Here is a 17,762-nt window from a genome sequence, read left to right on the forward strand (position 1 = left end):
TGGAACATTCCTTTCCTCATTGCAGCTAAGGGAGGAGATACTCACCCCTCGCAGACATGCCATCCTGCCCTTTCCAGGATCCTTTGGAGGAAAGGCTGCCGGAACCAGCCAGGCAGGGTAATAGTGTTTGTAAATTTGGGAGCCATATAGGCCTGGTTCTAGAGCCAGCTCCTCCACTTACTGCTGTGCCCTTGACAAATTTCTTTCCCTGAGTTTCTCCTCCTTTAAAACAGGGTTTTTTGGGGGGGAGGGTATAGCTCAGTGGTAGAGCGCATGCTCAACATGCACGAGGTCCTGGGTTCAATCCCCAGTACCTCCATTAAAAAAAAAAATAAACAAACAATTACCTCCCCCTCCCATAAGTAAATTAAAAATTTTAAAATAAGATAAAACAGGGTTGTTGTGAGAATTGAATGTGACAGTGTAGCTCTGTTTGCAGGTATTATTATCATCAAATAATGTAGATGGGAAGAAAAGTCCTCCAACCCGTAGGCAGGGCAGGGTGGGGCTCACACGGGGCTTGGGACAGATCTCACTGCATTGGGGATGGAGTGACTAATGTGTAGACAGGTGTAGGACAAGGCCTTGGGGGAGAAAAGGCCCAGAATGGCCAAGAGAGACTGGGAAGACAGCTGTAAGAGGCCACTGTGGAGGTAGATGGGAGGGAGTGTGGAAGGGGACCTGAGCCTGGGGTGTTCCCACAGCGGGGTTGGGAGGAGGGAAAGGAGGCAGGGAAAAGGGAAAGAGCCAGAGAAGGAGCAGCAAGAAGAAGGAGGATATTCTGTCACAACACCCTCATCACCCCGCCCCCCATCAGAAGCACTGGGTTCTTCCCTCTTTAGCCTGGAAGCAACATGGGGTGCCAGTTGACAAGGCTTATTGTGTCTCAGGTTAAAAGGTGAATAAGAAGTCAAGCCTCTGAAAGGCAGCCCCTGGGTGCTGGGGCAGGAGCATCCTGGCATCAGGACTTTCTGGGTCCAGTCTCTGGTGGGCCAAGCCTTTTCCTGCACTTGGCTCCTGTTTTCCCATCTGCAGAATACCGGGGTTGAACCAGTTTGCACACAGATTTAACTAAAACTAAAGCTTCATGAAACAATACTTTATTACATGTGTCTACACTGATCTTTTCTGTTGTGCATTATTAAAAAATGCTGGTTGTGACCCCTGGCTGATTGTGTGGCCCACTGATGAGTCATGCCCATTGCTCTGAACACTGAACCCAACTCATCTGGAAAGTTCCTTCCTGCTCTGGCAGCCTGCAGTTCTGTTCCATTTCCTCTGGCCTCATGACCCCTGTCAGCCAAGCCTTTGTGGTTTTCTTCCTTATATCTTCAACAGTAATCTCATGTGCAGATGGAGGCTGGACTGAAGGCACTGCTTCGAGTGCCCTCCCCACTCCGTGGGGGGTCCTGACTGGTCCACTGTCTTGGCTGGGCGCTGCCTGCTCTGCCTTGAGTGCCGAGGTGTCCGTGGGTGGGGAGGGGCCCTGCCGTGGAAAGAGGAGTGGGGTTGGGTGTCATCCGTGCTCCCCTCCCTACCCCACCCGATGGCTACCTGGGCCGGAGGACACTAGTCTTCTCTCTGGAGAAGTTGTTGGGAAGTGGAGCCTGGCTCCCAATTTGAATTCTAGACTCTTCCTGTGGCCCACCCTCTTCACCCTGTCTCTCCTCACACTGAACCCCTCCCTGGGCTGGTCCAGGAGCCACCATCGTGGGAGCTGCTGATGGATGAAAAGAGCTTTGGCAATGATGGACCTGGGTTCAAACCCCAGCTCCATCTCTGCCTGGCTGTGTGGCCTTGGGAAAGTTCCCTAACGTATCTGAGCCTGTTTCTTCACCTAAAGTTTAGAGATAGTAACACCCATCTCGGAAGATAAACAAAGGCAAGATGAGAGGTACAGAGTGCCTTGTATTGGTGCCTGGCATGAGGCAGGTGCTCAGGAAAACTCAGTCCTTTAAATCCCAAGGCCAAGCTTAGAACACAGTACACGACAGGGCATTGTTCCAACCCTAATTTTTTGGAATCCATTTAAAAATTCATCCTCCCTCGGGGCACGTTTTACTCCAATATGTTCTCATAAAATAATTTGGTTTGTTCCTCAAAACAGCCACCCAGGGAGCAGGGCGGGGCAGGCACGAGGTTTCCACAATCACAGAGCATGAGAATTTGCTAGTGAGCACCAGAGCCGGGCAGCTGAGCGCAGTCTCCACATGCTGTTTGCTGTCCCCGTGCTATCACCCACTACCAAAGCTGTAGAACGTCATCTTTACGGGTTGTCTTCAGAGCCTACAGCACTTTCTTTTGGTGCCCAACCCCACCTGATGATAATTATTGAGAGATCCATATCTTGGCTCCTATCCAAATTATTATGGAGCCAGGCACGAGGGCACCTCTGTGTTCAGAGATGGCTGTTCTGGGGCAGTGCTTCCCAGAATGTGAAAAGCCGTTCCTCTGGTGGCTCCTGTGTGCATTGGCTCTCAGTCGCTGTTGACACTGGGGCTCTGACAGCCGAGGTGACTTGCCCAAGTGCACACAGCTCCAACAGCAGAGGCTAGGAGCCCTTCACAAGGCAGCCTTACACAGCTGGGGCTTGGCACTGCCTGGGAAAGCCTCTGGCCCCCCTGCCTCATGCTCCTGGCCAACTCCAGCTGCCCTCTGCTCTGTTTTGCCAATAATTTGAAGACTCTCCTCCCATGGCAGAGGCTGGCACTTGAACCTTGGAGCTTGCTTTGGGAATCCATGGGCCTGGCTTGTGGCTCAGTAGAGGTTGTGAAATTTCTCAGATTCTGAGGTTGTAAGCGCTGCTTTATGCTTACAAACTGGGTAATGTCTCTGGGCCTCAGTTTCCCTGTCTATATGTGAGGGGCAGTGCCAGATGGACCCTTTCCAGAGAACCTGTCCTCGCAGAGGGCAGTGCGGCTGGGCAAGAGTTCAGGACTGGGTTCCATCCTTATTCTGCCACCGCCTTGCTGCTTGCTTTGTGACCTTGGTTGAGTTCCCTCCTCTCTCTGAGCCTCTCTGAGCCTGTCTGGTCTCATCTCAAAAGACAGCAAAGATATCCCTGCCTTGCTGAGGTCACAGAGGGGAAACTACTTTGCAAAGCTCAAAGGCCACAGATTTATAGAATTGTATCCTTATCCATGTAGTGGTTCTCAGGCTGGTGGGCCCAGAAGAGGGACACTCAGTTCTGCAGAAAAGCATGTGGGAAGGACTGAGCCACAGGCGCCGGGCTGCCAAGCTGTGCCAGGTAGCAAGCCCTTGGCAGGGAAATACGCTTCCATTACTCACTTCAGCATAGCCGGGTCCACAGCCTGGGCATGATTCTTGGGAGGTTTCCCTGGGCTCTGGCTCCCTCTGAGTCCCCAAGAGTCTCCCTGCCCCGGACTCTAGCCTGGTGTTCCCTGGGGCTCATTCTGGGAGTTGGGGTGTCAGGGTGCCTCCCCCCGCAGGACCAGCCCTGCTGTGCCAGTTCCGGCAGCCTGCCTGCCGGCAGCTGGTATTCTGTTGCACTGTGTACAGTGAGGTCCAGATTAGACAGTGAGCTCATCGCAACATGAATGGGGCCACTAGGACGGGGGCACTGGGGCTGAAGATCTGACTTGGGGATATCACTGGGGATCTCCCTGGACCCTCTCCCTCCCTCTCTCTGTCTCTTACCCTCTGTGTCTCTGAGGCTGTCTCTCTCCCCTCATCCCATGCACCCACCAACACCCTCTCTTGGAGCTTGCTGGGGATTGTCATGGCAACCCTCCAGCAAAATTATCAAAACACTTTTATGCTGACAATCATACCAGACCAAGTGCTAATTCTGAGGCAGGAGCAGTTGGTAGGATGCTGAAGCCACGGGCTTTGTGTGGAGGGCCCGCTCTTGGGTAAAGTAGGCAGGAGCAAGAGGTGAGGGTGGGGCCAGGAGGGAGGACCACTGGGAAGGCTCTGTCACTTGCCTACCACAGCTGCCTCCTCCCCACCCCCGTGCCACATTCACATTTGCATTCCATCTCCACACACCTGGATTCATGTACACACATGTACACACACACACAGACAGACACACAAGTGGACGAGTGGTAGCTGAGCCAAATACACCCAAAGTACAGATTGACCAAAATAGCAACATTTGGAATAACCATGACCTCATTCAACACTTGGAGGCCTGAGATCCACTCTGGGGAGACTTCTGGGTGAGCACAGGGTCACAGCCTGCTGACCCAGGCTTCTAGCTGGCAGTAGGTCTGTACCAGGGCAGCAAAACAGCCATAGGAAGGGACCTGACCCTCTTGTCAGGAAGCAGAGAAGGACCGTGAACAGAACTGCCCTGACCTGGTTCTTCCCGCCTTGCTGTGCGGTCTCCATGGCTGGCTGCCTCTCTGCATCCCGGAACGGACTCGGCATCCCTGCTCCCTTCTAACCCAGGCCAGGGTACCACAGGCTCCCCTGGAAACAAAGCCCTGCTGATAGCTCAAGAACTGGTGGTTGCTATTTTTAAACCCTGGCTCTGCCCAGAAGCCAACGTGTGGGTGAGGATGGTGGAGGAGGTGGTGGCACAAGCCCCTCCCCCGTCTGCTGCCATCTTCTGCCCCATCTGCTCCCCCAGCAGCCCCCTCCATGGAGGCGAGCCTTCCCCCACAGCCTCAGCCCGGGCTGCTTGCCACTCTCTGGCCCAAGAGGAAGCATCTACTTCCTGCAAATGGGTCCCCTCATCCACACATCCTTCCGAAGATTCTGGAATATTAGAGCTGGAGGAGCCCCCAACAAATCAGTGTCTAGGCTCCTCACTTCAAAGATGGGGAAAACTGAGGCTCAAAGAGTGTAAGCAGTGGGTTCAAGACCACAGGGTACATCGATGATGGAGCTGTTACTGCAGCCTGGTTGTCTGACTTTAGCCACCTCAAAGGGACGATGAGATGGGCTATTACAAAAAAGGAGCACTGAATTCTGAGTCAGGCAGACCTGGCTTGAGTGCTGGCTTTAGCACTTACCACCAAGAGTGACCCTGGTAAGTTCCAGAGCACCCTCAGTCCTCATCTGTAAAATGGGGTGAGGGGAGGATCCCCTTCAAAAGATGCCGTGAGGATGATTTAAGTGAGGCACGTGCAGAGCACTGTTGGCACCACACGAGGCACATAGCAGGTGTTCTATGTCTTTCCTTTGCAGTCCCAGGGCTACAGGCCTGCTGAAAAGAGGGACCATCCTGCGTCCCCTTTAATGGACACCCCCTGCCCGAGGTGCCCAGGGCAGGCAACCTAGCCTATCCTGGAAAAGCTGACATTAACCCTGCAAACTCAGCAAGGCCCAGAGGGCAATGAGAACCAGGCCCCCAGGTCCCGGGTGGGCCGCCAGGGTCCATCCTCCCATTCTTCCCACTATTCCTGGACACAGGCTATTCTCATTGGCTCCCTCGCCCCCTGCACCCTACAGAGGGGAAGGCCCTGGCCCTTCAGCCTTTGGAGAAAGGCAGATGTAGGGGTGGGGAGTTTTGCTGAAGGAGGCTGATACCCTGACACCCATAGGACCAACCACCTTCAGGCACCAGCAGTGACACCCCACACAGCAGACGTTGCTTATAGTTGCTTAGACATTGCCTGGTCTTGACTTCCTCTTTTACTTAGTGAGTCAGGCAGGGAGGATTAGCTGCCCAAAGCCCCCAGTGCCTTCTGGAGCAGGAGCCCCCCTGTGCCTTTCCTGACATCCCAACCATGCTGGGGGTGGTGGCTGGGTGGGTTTGGGCAGAAGGGAATAAAAACAAAAGGAACATGTTTTCATGCTTAAGACGTGCTTTGCATACACTGATCATTTGCATACACCAGGGTATTACTCATGCTTTCAGGTGCAGACACTGAGTCTCAGAGCACATGACCAGCCCAAGGTCACAGAATAGGCCCGTGGTGGAGGAGGGTTAGAATAGGTCTGTGTTCTCCTAACCTGACAGCCGCCCTTGGCTGACTCCTGCAGGTGGGTCAGGAAGGGCATGGAACGTTTGAAAAGGCCACCTAGGATTGGAGCTGGTCCCAGAGATATCCTGACAGAGGGAGCCATGTGTGGGGAAGGTCAGCAGTGAGACTGGGGAGCTTGACTGTCTCTCCCACCCTCCCTTGCCTCTTCCTCGAGGCCCCTTGTGAGCCCAGGACTTCCAGACAGAGCAGAAGCGAGGGGAGCTAACTTGGGACCCTTGCTGTGAAGCACAGGCCTCCTTTCCCACCTTCACCTCCCTGAGCTGGAGAAGGGGAGCCCCCCATCCAGGGAAGCTGAGACCTCAGATCCTCCCATCCATGGCCCGTGAATTTGGGGCCCGGAGGAGCCGTGTGTGTTGGGAAGGAAGCTCTGGTGGAAGTGGTCCCGTCGCTGGCTGCCAGGGCTGTGGGAGCAGGGATGGGGCTGGGAGGAGGGAGGCTGTCTGCAACTCAGGAACCATGAGCTCCTGGTGTGTGGGCACTGGCCTGGCTGCTGGGGAAAGGGAGAGTCTGCCAGGAAGGCAGACCCCACTGACAAGAACAAACAAATGAGAAGGCCTTGCAGAGAGTGGGACAGAGCAACCGAGAGGGAACCTTGAGCAGAGTGGCGGGGGAAGGCTGCTCTGAGGGGGCAGCAGTGGAGCTGAGACCTCCACAGTGCAGGGAGACGAGTGGCTTGGTCCAGGCCTTGCAGTGAGTTCAGGTGGAGCCAGACAAGGACCTGTCTCTTGACTCCCATTCTACTCATCTCTCTCGTTCTAGAAACATCCTTCTCTTGGATTCTGACATGTTCTCCTGGTGTCCGTCTTGCCCTGTTGGACATTGCTTCTCTGAGTCCTTGACTGGTGGCTGGTCCCAGCCCTTCTCTTCCACCCCCTGCCCCATCTACACCCTGCCGACTCCCACACCAGCCCCTCCCTCCCTCACCTCTCCTCTAAGTTCCAGTGTCCTGCTGGACCTATCCACTCCAATGTCTAATGGTTCTCTTGTTTAGGACGATGGTAAGCCAATTAATAGAGACTCCAAATTAAGAGTAGTTTGCGAATATTCAGCTGGTGACTCTCTCACATGATAGCTTCAAGGGAAGTGTTTCGGGTTGATAGAGAGCTCGGTTCCGCAGGGTCGTTAAGGGACCAGACTGACTGCGGCACTGCTGTCTTTCACACGAAGCCTCAGGGGCTCTCTGGTCAGCCAGTGTGAGGGGGAAGAACGTGGAAGTCCTGGGCAAGAATTTCCTCTTAAGCAAGTGAGACAGAAGCTTTTGACTTCTGCTTACATTCCACAGATGAGAGCTTAGACATGTGGCCCCACCGAGCTCCAAGGGGGGCGGGGAATTATGGCCCAACTGGGTGCACAGCTAGCAGTCTCCGCTGCCATCTGCCCTCTAGAACGGTGAGGACTGCCTGCCCTGGTGGTGGAGGGGGTTCTCTAGGGGTGGCCCCCTCATCCTGTGTCTCCCTGGCCCCTGGCTCTGCCCTTGGCAAATTCCTCCTTGTCTGTGGCTCTCCACTGCCGCCCAACAGGGAGCTGAAAGTCTGTCCTCCTCAGGTACTTATTTAGCCTGAAACAATCATGGGCTTTTGAAGTCTGGCCTTGCGATTTTGTTGGTAATAACAATTCCTTCAAAAATGTAGTGGGTTTCTGGTCTTTCTGCTTCTAATCAGTTCCATATGCAATAACCACACCCAAAGTTCCTTTCTTGATGTAGTTATTAAGTCTGTCTGTGTCACCCAACCCATCTCTTTCTCTCTCATTGTAAATGAAAGTTACCCTAAGGACATCTGAAATAGTAGACTTGGATGACAAGGCAATACCCCTAATACTTTGCCATCAGGTTGATTCCTTTGTTTGGCTTAATGTTTGGCCTAATAGGCCCTGAGAACGGCTCTGAGCCAAGATGGTCTGATCTGCTCTTTGGATAAAACCAGCTGGTTTTTCCGACCCTGAGGACAGTAATTTTCTATATTATCTCCTTTCCCCCCTCCCCTGTCTCTTCCTGCAAACTAGCCTGTCTCTTCTTTTACTATCTTGCTAAAGACAGCATCGAGCAGCCAGCATATACAAATGCTTTTGGCTCTTTCCAACCATTCCTCTAGAATTGGAGGCTCAAGTAGACACGTGGTCTGCCTTCCAAATTATCACAGGTAATGTTTTTAATAAATGTTTTGTTACAGCATAACAAGGGTCACCAGTTTTCCATTCTCCCATATTTGTTTCCTTGTTGCTCACCACCTGTTCGCTAAGCCATTGCCACAGGTTTTAGCATTTTTATACATAGCAACTTCCCATGCCAATTTTGGTATCGCGGTATTGCTAAGCTGCTGTTAAAAGGCACTCCAAAATACAGTGGCCTTAGGATTATAGAAATTAATTTTTCTCTCACATAATACAGTTCTGATATGATCATTTCAGGCCTCACCCCAGTGGGTAGTGGATTTTGATGGATAACCCCCAGACCCCACAGTGGTCCTCCCTTCCCAACCTTCTCTTCCCCACCACATCCCCCTGTCAATCACTGGCACCACCATCTAACATTTGGTCTAGCCAAATATGTAGATGTCAACCTTGATTTCTACCACCCTCCCCTCTACACCCCTCGCTTCCTCCACCCCCACCATCGAATCCATCAGCCAGTCCTCTCAATTCTGTCTTCAGACAAATCCCAGATCTGACCATTTCCCTACACATCTCTGTTTTCTTCACTCTAATCCAAGTCATCAGTGTCTTATCTCTGGGGATCATGTAACGATCTTCTAAGTGGGCTCCCTGCTCCTTCCCCCAACTTTTTTCTCATTATTCTCCATCTAGCAGCCAGAGTGAGCTTTTAAAAACATAAATTGGAGCATGTAGCTCCCCTGCTCAAAACCCTCCAGTGCCTTACCATTGCCCTTTGGGTAAAATGCTGTCTCCTTAACATGGCCATGAAGGCCTTCCTTTACTGTCCCTACTTCTCACGCCCCTTGCTCTCTCTGCTTTAGCCTCATGGGCCTTTTTGCTGTTCCTGGAATAAGCCAAGCTCCTTCCTGCTTCAGTGCCTTTGTGCGACATTCATTCTGCCCTAAACGTTCATCCTCCCACGTGTCGCCCTCTGGGTCCTTTGTCCTCCACAGGGCAGACAGTTCAGTGGCATGGATAATCATGAAGGCTGACAGCTAAATCACCTCTGTTTGAATTTCAGCTCTGCTGCTTAATAACTGTGTGGTCTGGGGCAAGTTGCTTAGCTTCTCTGTGCCTTGGTTTTCCCATCTGTAAATGGGTATGATAAAAAGTACTTGTTATCCAGGCTAATAGGATTAAATAAAATAGTGAACACATTAAATGAGTTAATGCATAAAAAGTACTCAAGAGCATGGCATATATTAAGCAGTTAGTAGTACTATTATTGTCCTTCAGGGGGTGCCTTAAATGTTACCCACTCTGAAGAGCCTTTCCTGGCTGCCTCTTCTCTTCTCTGTGCCTCCATTTGCTCGTATGTAAAATTGGGAGAATACGAATTACTTCCCAGGGCTGTTACAAAGATTAAGTGGGATAATATATGTAAAACAAAGCTCACTGCCTGGCTTGGAGTAAAGCTCTCCAGATGGTAGTTATCATTATTGTTGTTGTTTTTAGTGCCATATCTAAGTGTTATTCTTCTGAGCATGAATGGGGGTGCCCGAGGGACTTGGAGGGTGCGGGTAGTGAGGAGACAAACAGAGGAGACAATTAGGGAAGAGAACTGAAATGGGATAATCCGGTGTTTGTATTCATGCGTGCATGTGTGTGTGTGTGTGTGCGCGTGTGTGCGTGTGTCTGGTGAGAGGGGTGGCATGGATCCAGAGAAGAAATCCAGCCCTTCCTCCGACTCACTTTTGGGGAGCCGGGAGCCCTGGCTCTCCCTGCGGTATTGGAGCCTGGGAGATGCCTCCGCCCCGCGCGCTCAGCGCAGAACCCGCGGCAGAATAACCAAGCGCCTTGATTATATGCCTCTGGGGTTAGGAGGCGGGAGAGGGGTCCTGCGCCCCCGCGGCCACCACAGTTGGTCCAAACCTGGGGATCCCAAGGCCGACAGGACCTCTGCTCCCGGCCCGCCCCGCGCCTGTTCTCCGCCGCGTGCTCCCGGGCCTCGGATGCTCCCGGAACCCCCGCGGGCGGGGCCTGCCTTCCGGAGCCGGGTTGGCGGGCGGCGCTGGGGAAAGAGCCGCTACTTTCCCAGAGTGGCGGGGCGACGTCAGGCGGAAGGGCGCGGGGCGCGCACGCTTTAAATGGCATTCGCTGTCATCCGAGCTCGCAGCCGTGTGGGCAGGAGCCGGCTATATAAGCGGCGGGTCGGGCCGCCGCGGGGCAGACGGCGACAGCAGCGGCGGAGAGCGCCTGGTAGTGTAGCGGAGCAGCGCCCCCGGAGCCCCACGTCCCCCGACGGGCCCGCCCGCCCGCCCCAGGAGCACCGACCCGGGCCCGCGAGGGCCGCCACCGCTCCGCAGCAGATTTGGATCCCCCGCCCGGCGAGCCCCAGGCTGCTGCCTCCCGGGGCGCCCCGGCGCAGCGGCCGCCCCCGGAGAGCCCCGCCACCCCACCGCCTGGTCCCGAAGACGCCGGCAGCGCCATGGCGGCCGCCAAGCCCGGTGAGCTGATGGGCATCTGCTCCAGCTACCAGGCGGTGATGCCGCACTTCGTGTGCCTGGCCGACGAGTTCCCGCAGCCCGTGCGGCCCGCCAAGCTGTCCAAGGGCAAGGGCCGGCTGCGGCGGCCGCGCCAGTCCCGCTTCAAGACGCAGCCGGTGACCTTCGACGAGATCCAGGAGGTGGAGGAGGAGGGAGTGTCCCCCATGGAGGAGGAGAAGGCCAAGAAGTCGTTCCTGCAGAGCCTGGAGTGCCTGCGCCGCAGCACGCAGAGCCTGTCGCTGCAGAGGGAGCAGCTCAGCAGCTGCAAACTGAGGAACAGCCTGGACTCCAGCGACTCCGACTCGGCCCTGTGAGGCGCCGCCCGCAGCGGGACTCGCGCGCCCCCGCAGCCCCCCGGGGACCAGCGTGCGAAGGCCGAGGGGGGCTGCGCCCCGCACCACCGGGGCCCCAGAGTACAGGGGGCCGCCGTCTCTCGCGCGCTTGGACCCTCGCCCGGCTGCGAACTGGTCCGGGCGCACCGCGCCACGCTCGCCTGGGGCCGGAGCGCCCGGGCGCCAGGGAAGGGGGGCCGCTTTTTTTGCCTTTGTAAATGTTTATTTTTTAACTCTTCCCAGTACGAACTCTGCTGTGAGTGTGTGCAGGGAGGCGCGCCCGCGCTGAGTCGCCCGAGGTCACCAGGGCTTCCCGGAGAGCCACTCCACGCCCTTGTCTGATGGTTTGCAACTCCGATTTTGCACATCGCTCCACCGTGCCCCCCAGCGCACACCCGTTCACACTCACGCCGACACACTCTCGCTGAACACTTTTATAATTGTTAGGTGCGGCCGATGGGACTTGGGGCGCAGCGCAGCTGCTGCTGCTGTGGCCGGAAGATTGATATTTATTTTTGCATTGCGATAGCTGACAGCGTTTATTTAACGATCTTTTTACCTGGGTATGTCTGTGAGGCTCCCGAAAGGAGACAAATAAAGTCAATATATTTGCACAGTGCATTTCTCAAGGCTCTTGACTTCTTGAACTTTCGGGGCCCAGGATCCCTAGACTGGGGGAGAAGGGGGAGGGATTAGCTGGAATGGGGGGCTGGGAATCCCCGGGTGGAGGTAACTCCACAAGCTTCGGTCACCGGAACGAGGTCGCATCCCCGGTGCCCGAGTCCATTACCCGCCTCGCCAAGTGGATACACCCGGCCCAGAGCGCTCCTGCCTCCCGGGTCTGTTTCCCATTGCCGGTGTCTAAGATTGAGTGAAGCAGCTAGCGAGACAAAGGTTGGTTATGTGAGGATAGAGAGCGCCTGCCAGGGTGCAGTTGGCCTCTCAGGGAGACCGGGGTCTGGGTCATCTCCCCGCACCCACCGGGAAGACTCCACTCACTCTGCACCCTTTCCAGGCGGCGGGTGGGGAGATGCCCGAGCCAGCAACAGGAGACCCAGGCGGGGATATATAGGTGGCGGGATCCGAGGGAGGGCTGGGAGCCCGCGAGAGTCTGGGTGCGCACACCAAGTCGCGTGCAGGTGAGGGCCTCATGTCCTCGCGCTGACTCAGCGTAGTGCCCGGTGCCCCTAAGCTGGGGAAGCCAACAGCGGCAGTTTCGATTTTTTGGTCCTTTTCTCCAGCTCTTCTCTTTGCCCTCTTCAAGGTTCCACAAGGAATCTGTCTTTGGTCAGATCCTGAAGGGCGCTTGGGTACCACGGAGTCTCCCTGTCCCCAAAACCCCGCCCCCTCGCGTCTGTTTACAGATGAAAAAACAAACCTATTGGAGAGGGAGAGGTCACATGAAGAGTAACAGCTGCTCAGACAGCTCTCCTGACTCTGCGTCTAGTGCTCCTTCAGTCTCAAGACTGTCTTTCCAGTGCTTTCCAGCAGCTGCCCGCATCCCTCCCTGTCTACACCCCAAATCCTCTGGGCTGGCAGTATAAGAGTGTGATCCAGTGGCAGCAGGAGGTGATCCAGGTAATAACATTCGGTTGGCATGTCCCCACACTTGGGTCCCCCACCCATCCCACCCCTCCTGGATCACTCCAGAGTTGAATCACCAGGACCAGGCTTTCCTCTGAGTAGTTCAGAGAGACAAACAGGGGTTGGGTGCTCTTCCTACCCCTCTCTCTTCAGATCGCCGTGTGTCTGTGCTTGGGTGCCCCCTGGTGGTGGTGGGCTGGTACTCAGCTCAGCCCAGCCCCGCGGGGCATCAGTATTGCCTTGCACTTCACGGCGCACCTCTTTGTAGCCCTGGGCTCTGCAGAAAAGGAGAAGGAGGAGGAAACAAAACAAAGAAAAAAGTGGAGCCCACAGCGCCTGAAAGAATGTCCTCCAGGCTGGCTCAGAGAGAGTGGATCAGGCTCAGGGCCTTGGGGACTGTAGTCTTTGGTGCTGTTCTAGCTCCTGGGAACACAGTAGCCACTGCAGTCAGTCCCCAGCAACAGTCAGTTCATTGTGTTGGGGGCACGTGACCAAGGCACTTAACTGCAAAGGCCTCAGCCTGTGAGGCAGCTGCAGGTGGATGCTTGGATTCCAGTCTGCAGTGGCCACAGCTAGGCTGATTTGAGCTCCCTAGGGTAGGAGGAGGGTGGCTGAAGCTCAGAACTCCCTCCCTGCACCTTCTCCCCATTCTCTTCCTCATCCTGCCCCCCTCCATCTCATCTTATATCTTTAGCAGTAGCTCCTGTTTCTACTCTTCAAGAGCCAATGCCCCAAACCTTCCCCTGGGTTTCACATCCTTCAGGCCTGAGGTCCTAGCTGGGGATCCCTCTCTGGGCACCACGCCCCTGCCAGAACTCTACTCCCTGCTAGAGAGCCTCCTTCTCCTGTTTGCCGCCTTCAGCCTCTACCCCAGCTGGTGGCTTACCTGAAGGGTCTCCTCTAGTACCCTGGCCAATATCTGGGGTTATTGTGGGGACCACATCTGATCACTCCAGTTCTTGCTTGGCTGCTGGCAGGTTCCAGCACCCTGTAGGTGCTTCTGAAAAGTTGACTGGGTTAAAATGAGTAAGGGGGCAGTGAGGAATATTGATGCTCATCTTTCCCACTTCCTGGTTTGTTTTTAAATTGTTCTAATATTTTATTACCTGAGAAATATTGGTTCATTATCATAAAAACAAGTCACTCATACTCCTTCCACCCTGAGATTAATATGTCAACCTTTTGGAGGTTATTCCTATATTATATGTGTGTGCATGTATATGTCTATGTGTGTATGTATTTTTTTATACAAAATGGATTTATACTCTAAATACTATTTTTAAGCTATTTTTCTTTCTGACTTGGATTTGTATTTATTATCAGTATGTATTGATCTACATCATGATTTTTATAAAATTCTATTAAATAGATCCTCCACATTTAATGAAGCTTATGTCCCACTCTTTGGTATAAAAGTGATGTCCTCTTTGTCCCAGCTTCTTAGTTTTGCCTATAACTGACAGCTAGTTCTAAAAATTGAATTCAGGAAGAAGTTTGGAAGGGATAGCGACATGGAGAGAGGCTGAGGGGGGGAGAGATCGGGATGCTGTAATGTTAGAGGGAGCAGGCTGGATCTGGGGTGCTGTGGTCCCTGGGCTGCGCTGGGGCACTCTCCTGTTCCAGACATCTCTGCCCTATACAGGGAGATGGAGGGGAGACAGGGAGGGCTCCTCTGAGATCCCTGTGGAACTTCTGGGGCTCGGCTCCTCCCTGTGGCTTGAAGGCCATCCAAAGCAGCACGCAGCTCCAAGGAGGTGGCGAGGCTGGGCTGGGCTGGGGTGGGAGGCCAAATAATGGGACAGGAGGAAAGAAAGGGAAAGAGATGGACTGAGGGAGCAAGAGAGCATGAGAACTAGAATGATGGGAAGGAATGAGGCCCTCAGGGAGACAGAGAAACTCAGAGGCATGGAAAGATGGGGATATACAGAATCAGGAGCTAGAAAATGACAAGAGACTGAGAAGAACAAGGCCCACCCTCGGAGAGAGACAGAAAAAGAGAGAGAAGGGGACCCACAGGGAGTAGCCAGGAGGGGAGGCGAGATAGAAAGTACTCTGGAGAATGGGCATTGGAGGAGAGGGAAATCTGGGTGAGAGCAGCTCTCTGGAGCTGCAGAGCTGGCGTGTGCTGGGGTGGCTGGAAGCCTGCCCAGTCGTCTGGATTTACAAGCTTGTCCGAGGAGACGCCTCCTTCCTTCTCTTCCCCACCTCGGCCTTAGCCCACAGTCCTAGCCTGGGCAACAAGTTTTCAAACAAGCTGGAGTCCAGAGGAGGTAGCACTGGACTCCAGCACTGACTGGCAGCCTCTTCTAAACATTCCTCCTTGGCCCAGGGGGAGATATTTATCAGGGTGTTTCTTGGACTCATTTAAAAGCCAGGTTGGCCTCTGCCGTCCGCTGTGTGCCAATCCTGGTTCCACTTGGTGTGGAGTTGAGAGAGAAGGGCTGTCTGTGATCCCAGGGAATCCTGGTCAGCTGTGGACTTGGGAGTCCTCCCTCAGGGAGCACATTTGGAGTAGCCCATAGACCCACTGGGTGCTGGCAACATGGGGAAAGGATAAAGACCACCATTTGGTGAGCACCATCTGTGGGTATTCTACTTTCATCTTGAGAACATTTCTCAGGCGTTTTACAGATAAACTGAGGATCAGAGAGGTTAAGTTTCTTGCCCAATGTCACACAGCTAGTCAGTAGTGAGCTGGGTTGCAACGTGTATTTTCTTTTCTATTCCAAAGCCTGTGCTCTTTCTAGAAAATCCCCAAATTCTTACTGTACCCCTTTTGGTACCCATGAGAATGAGCCTTGCAGACGTCCGGTTGTAGGGGGTGTAACTGACCAGGCCAGTGCAGCTCTGGCTTTGCAATCCATCCCCTTCCTTGGCTCAGGCTGTGCCTCCCACCCTGCCCAGGCTTCTCCCCACTAACTGTGTACAAGGCTGGGATTCTAAGGCAGAACTGTTCTTAGGAGACACAAGGCTTTCTTGTTGGTGTGCTTCGGCTTGAGGATTTCCCGATGGCTCTGCAGAAACTTTCTTAGACTGCAGGGATGTCCACGGACCCCTTCCTTCCCTCTCTCTTTCTCTCAGGATCCCTCTTGACTCACAGCCTGCTGGCTGGCTTCCCCAGCCTTCTCTGGCTCCCTCTCTATTTCCTTTCACACAGACCCACGTCCTTATGAAATCCCTGCACACTTAATCCCATCTTGGCGTCTGCTTCTCAGAGAACCCGGGCTAGCACTGCCTTCCCTCTCCTGGCAGCTTCATGGCGCTGCCCTGCATCTTCCTCAGGCCCCCGCTGGCACAGGAGAGGATGGCTGGCATTATTTTAGAGCAAACTGTAGGAGACATGGCAAAGTTTACCAAACAAATATGTGTTGTGAGGGTCTGCTGGCCCTGAGTTTCTGGATAGGGTACAGCATGCTGCGGCCTGCGTGTATATACAGAGAAAGAGGGTGATGGGCTCCTATGGGGACAGTCCTCTCAGCCTATCCTCAGGGCCATGTGACTCACGTAGCAGCCACCTGCCCATTCAGCTCCCAGGCCCACAGTGGAGACTGCAAATTGTCCACCAGCATTGATTTTCCCCTTCCTCCAGGGCACACAGCCAGACTCTGTGTCCCAGATGCTCTTGCACTTAGGTCTGTCAGTGTGGTCAGTTTTTGCCAGTGGCATATATTGGGAAGAGAAGCATGTTTCTCCCAGGCCTCGGCCTTAATGTGTCCGCCATGCTGTCTGTCCCCTTCCCACAAGTGGGAACATGGCTGTTCTTGCAACCCAGTGATTGAGCCAACAAGGCTGATGGCCTCAGGGATGGCAGAGAAATAAGATGGGAGGACCCCAGGCCCCTGAATGACCTTGTGGAACCAAGCAGCCTGCCGGTCTGCAATGATCATTGTGGTCTGTTATCTTCTTCAAGCCACTGAATCATTACTGGGTTTCTTTATTATAGCAGGCTTCCCTTATCCTAAATAAACAAAAATTCGTGCTGGCACTGGGGGGCTGTCCTAACAAAACCTCTGCGACATAAGGCATTGAATTAGCGATTTTGCTGCTTGGGAGGAGGGTATAAATATTGAAGGCTAGAAAGTTAGAGACCCTTGTTATACTGTGGAAAAGCATTTAGTAAAACCATTTTTATGACACTTTGGAAGGCTGATCATGTATTGACCAAGCCCTTAGCTCTAGGAGAAGTGGTTGGAAAGAAAGAGCTGGAATGTTTGTGTACATTGGCTGCTCTCTGTGGCTTTTAGCAAATTATTACAGGAAAAACAGGAGTGATGGGAAGGAATAGGGAATTCCTAGAAACGTGGGGCCTACAGAGATGAGAGCCACCCGTCTTCCACTCACATGGAAGGAGATCAGCTGTGGAGGCTCAGAGCCTTTCTTGAAGGACTTTGCAGCAAGCCCAGCACAGGATCCAGCCCTGGAGCAAGGTTAGACCCAGGGTATCATTTGCCCACTCCAACTCATTTTTGGAGAATCCACGTTTCCCTCTCCTTCCCTCCATGGGCTACCCAACATAGCCCAAATTAAAGTGAGAGGGCTGGGCCAGAGCAGGAAACAGTGAAACCAAACAGGCTTCATAACTATGATGAGAAAACATCTTTGGGTGTGATTCTTGGCCCCTAGAACTAGCTAGAAGCACCTCGACCAGAAGCTTATTGAGGGCATTGCCAAGGCAAGTAGGAACTGGTCAGTGATTAGGATTGTTTGAGCCCCAGGAAACCTCGAAGGAAGCCAGATTATTTCACACCTGCTTCAGATGTAGCCACAGAGGATGATGGGGAAAAGAAAATCTTCCAGAACCAGGTTGGCCAGATTAGCCTTCTCTGCCAGAGCACGTCCTCAAGGTTCATGCGAGCAGAATGTGCCTCCCTCTGCACCAGCAACTTCTGAGTTTTTCCCTTCTTCCATTTTTCACATGGGAGTTTATACTGTGGTTTTCCGATCCCTGTCCACCACTGATTTGGGTTGGGGGTGCAGCTGATGTTGGGGGCCACATATGAATTGTCCTGCAGTTTACGTCACTGAACCGTGAGGAGCCATATGTGGCTCTGGAGAGGATTTCCTTTCCCCCAGGTATCCTGCACTTTGATCTGGAAGTGTAACCAGGTGAAGTCTGGGATCGACTTCCTTGGAGAGGGTGTGAAGGTGCCCTGTTGTGGGAAGGAGGAGCACAGGGATCTCTGGATGCCAGTCGGGCAGTCTGCAGTGGAGACCGCTAATAGCCCAGTGATATCCGCTTTCTGCATCTTCCT

General features: G+C 53.7%; 1 protein-coding gene and 1 non-coding gene across 2 annotated transcripts; both read left to right on the forward strand.

Moving 5' to 3' along the window:
- Window positions 1–246: 246 nt before the first annotated feature.
- Window positions 247–319, forward strand: TRNAV-AAC (transfer RNA valine (anticodon AAC)). The gene has a single exon. It is a non-coding gene; the product is annotated as a tRNA-Val (tRNA).
- Window positions 320–10,219: 9,900 nt separating this feature from the next.
- On the forward strand, window positions 10,220–11,556 carry C10H11orf96 (chromosome 10 C11orf96 homolog). The gene has a single exon (XM_006220101.4). The coding sequence runs from the start codon at window positions 10,537–10,539 to the stop codon at window positions 10,906–10,908; it is 372 nt and encodes a 123-aa protein (XP_006220163.2). The 5' UTR covers window positions 10,220–10,536; the 3' UTR covers window positions 10,909–11,556.
- The last annotated feature ends 6,206 nt before the right edge of the window (window positions 11,557–17,762 follow it).

Source organism: Vicugna pacos, chromosome 10 (assembly GCF_048564905.1).
Source record: "Vicugna pacos chromosome 10, VicPac4, whole genome shotgun sequence".
Lineage (NCBI taxonomy): Eukaryota > Metazoa > Chordata > Mammalia > Artiodactyla > Camelidae > Vicugna > Vicugna pacos.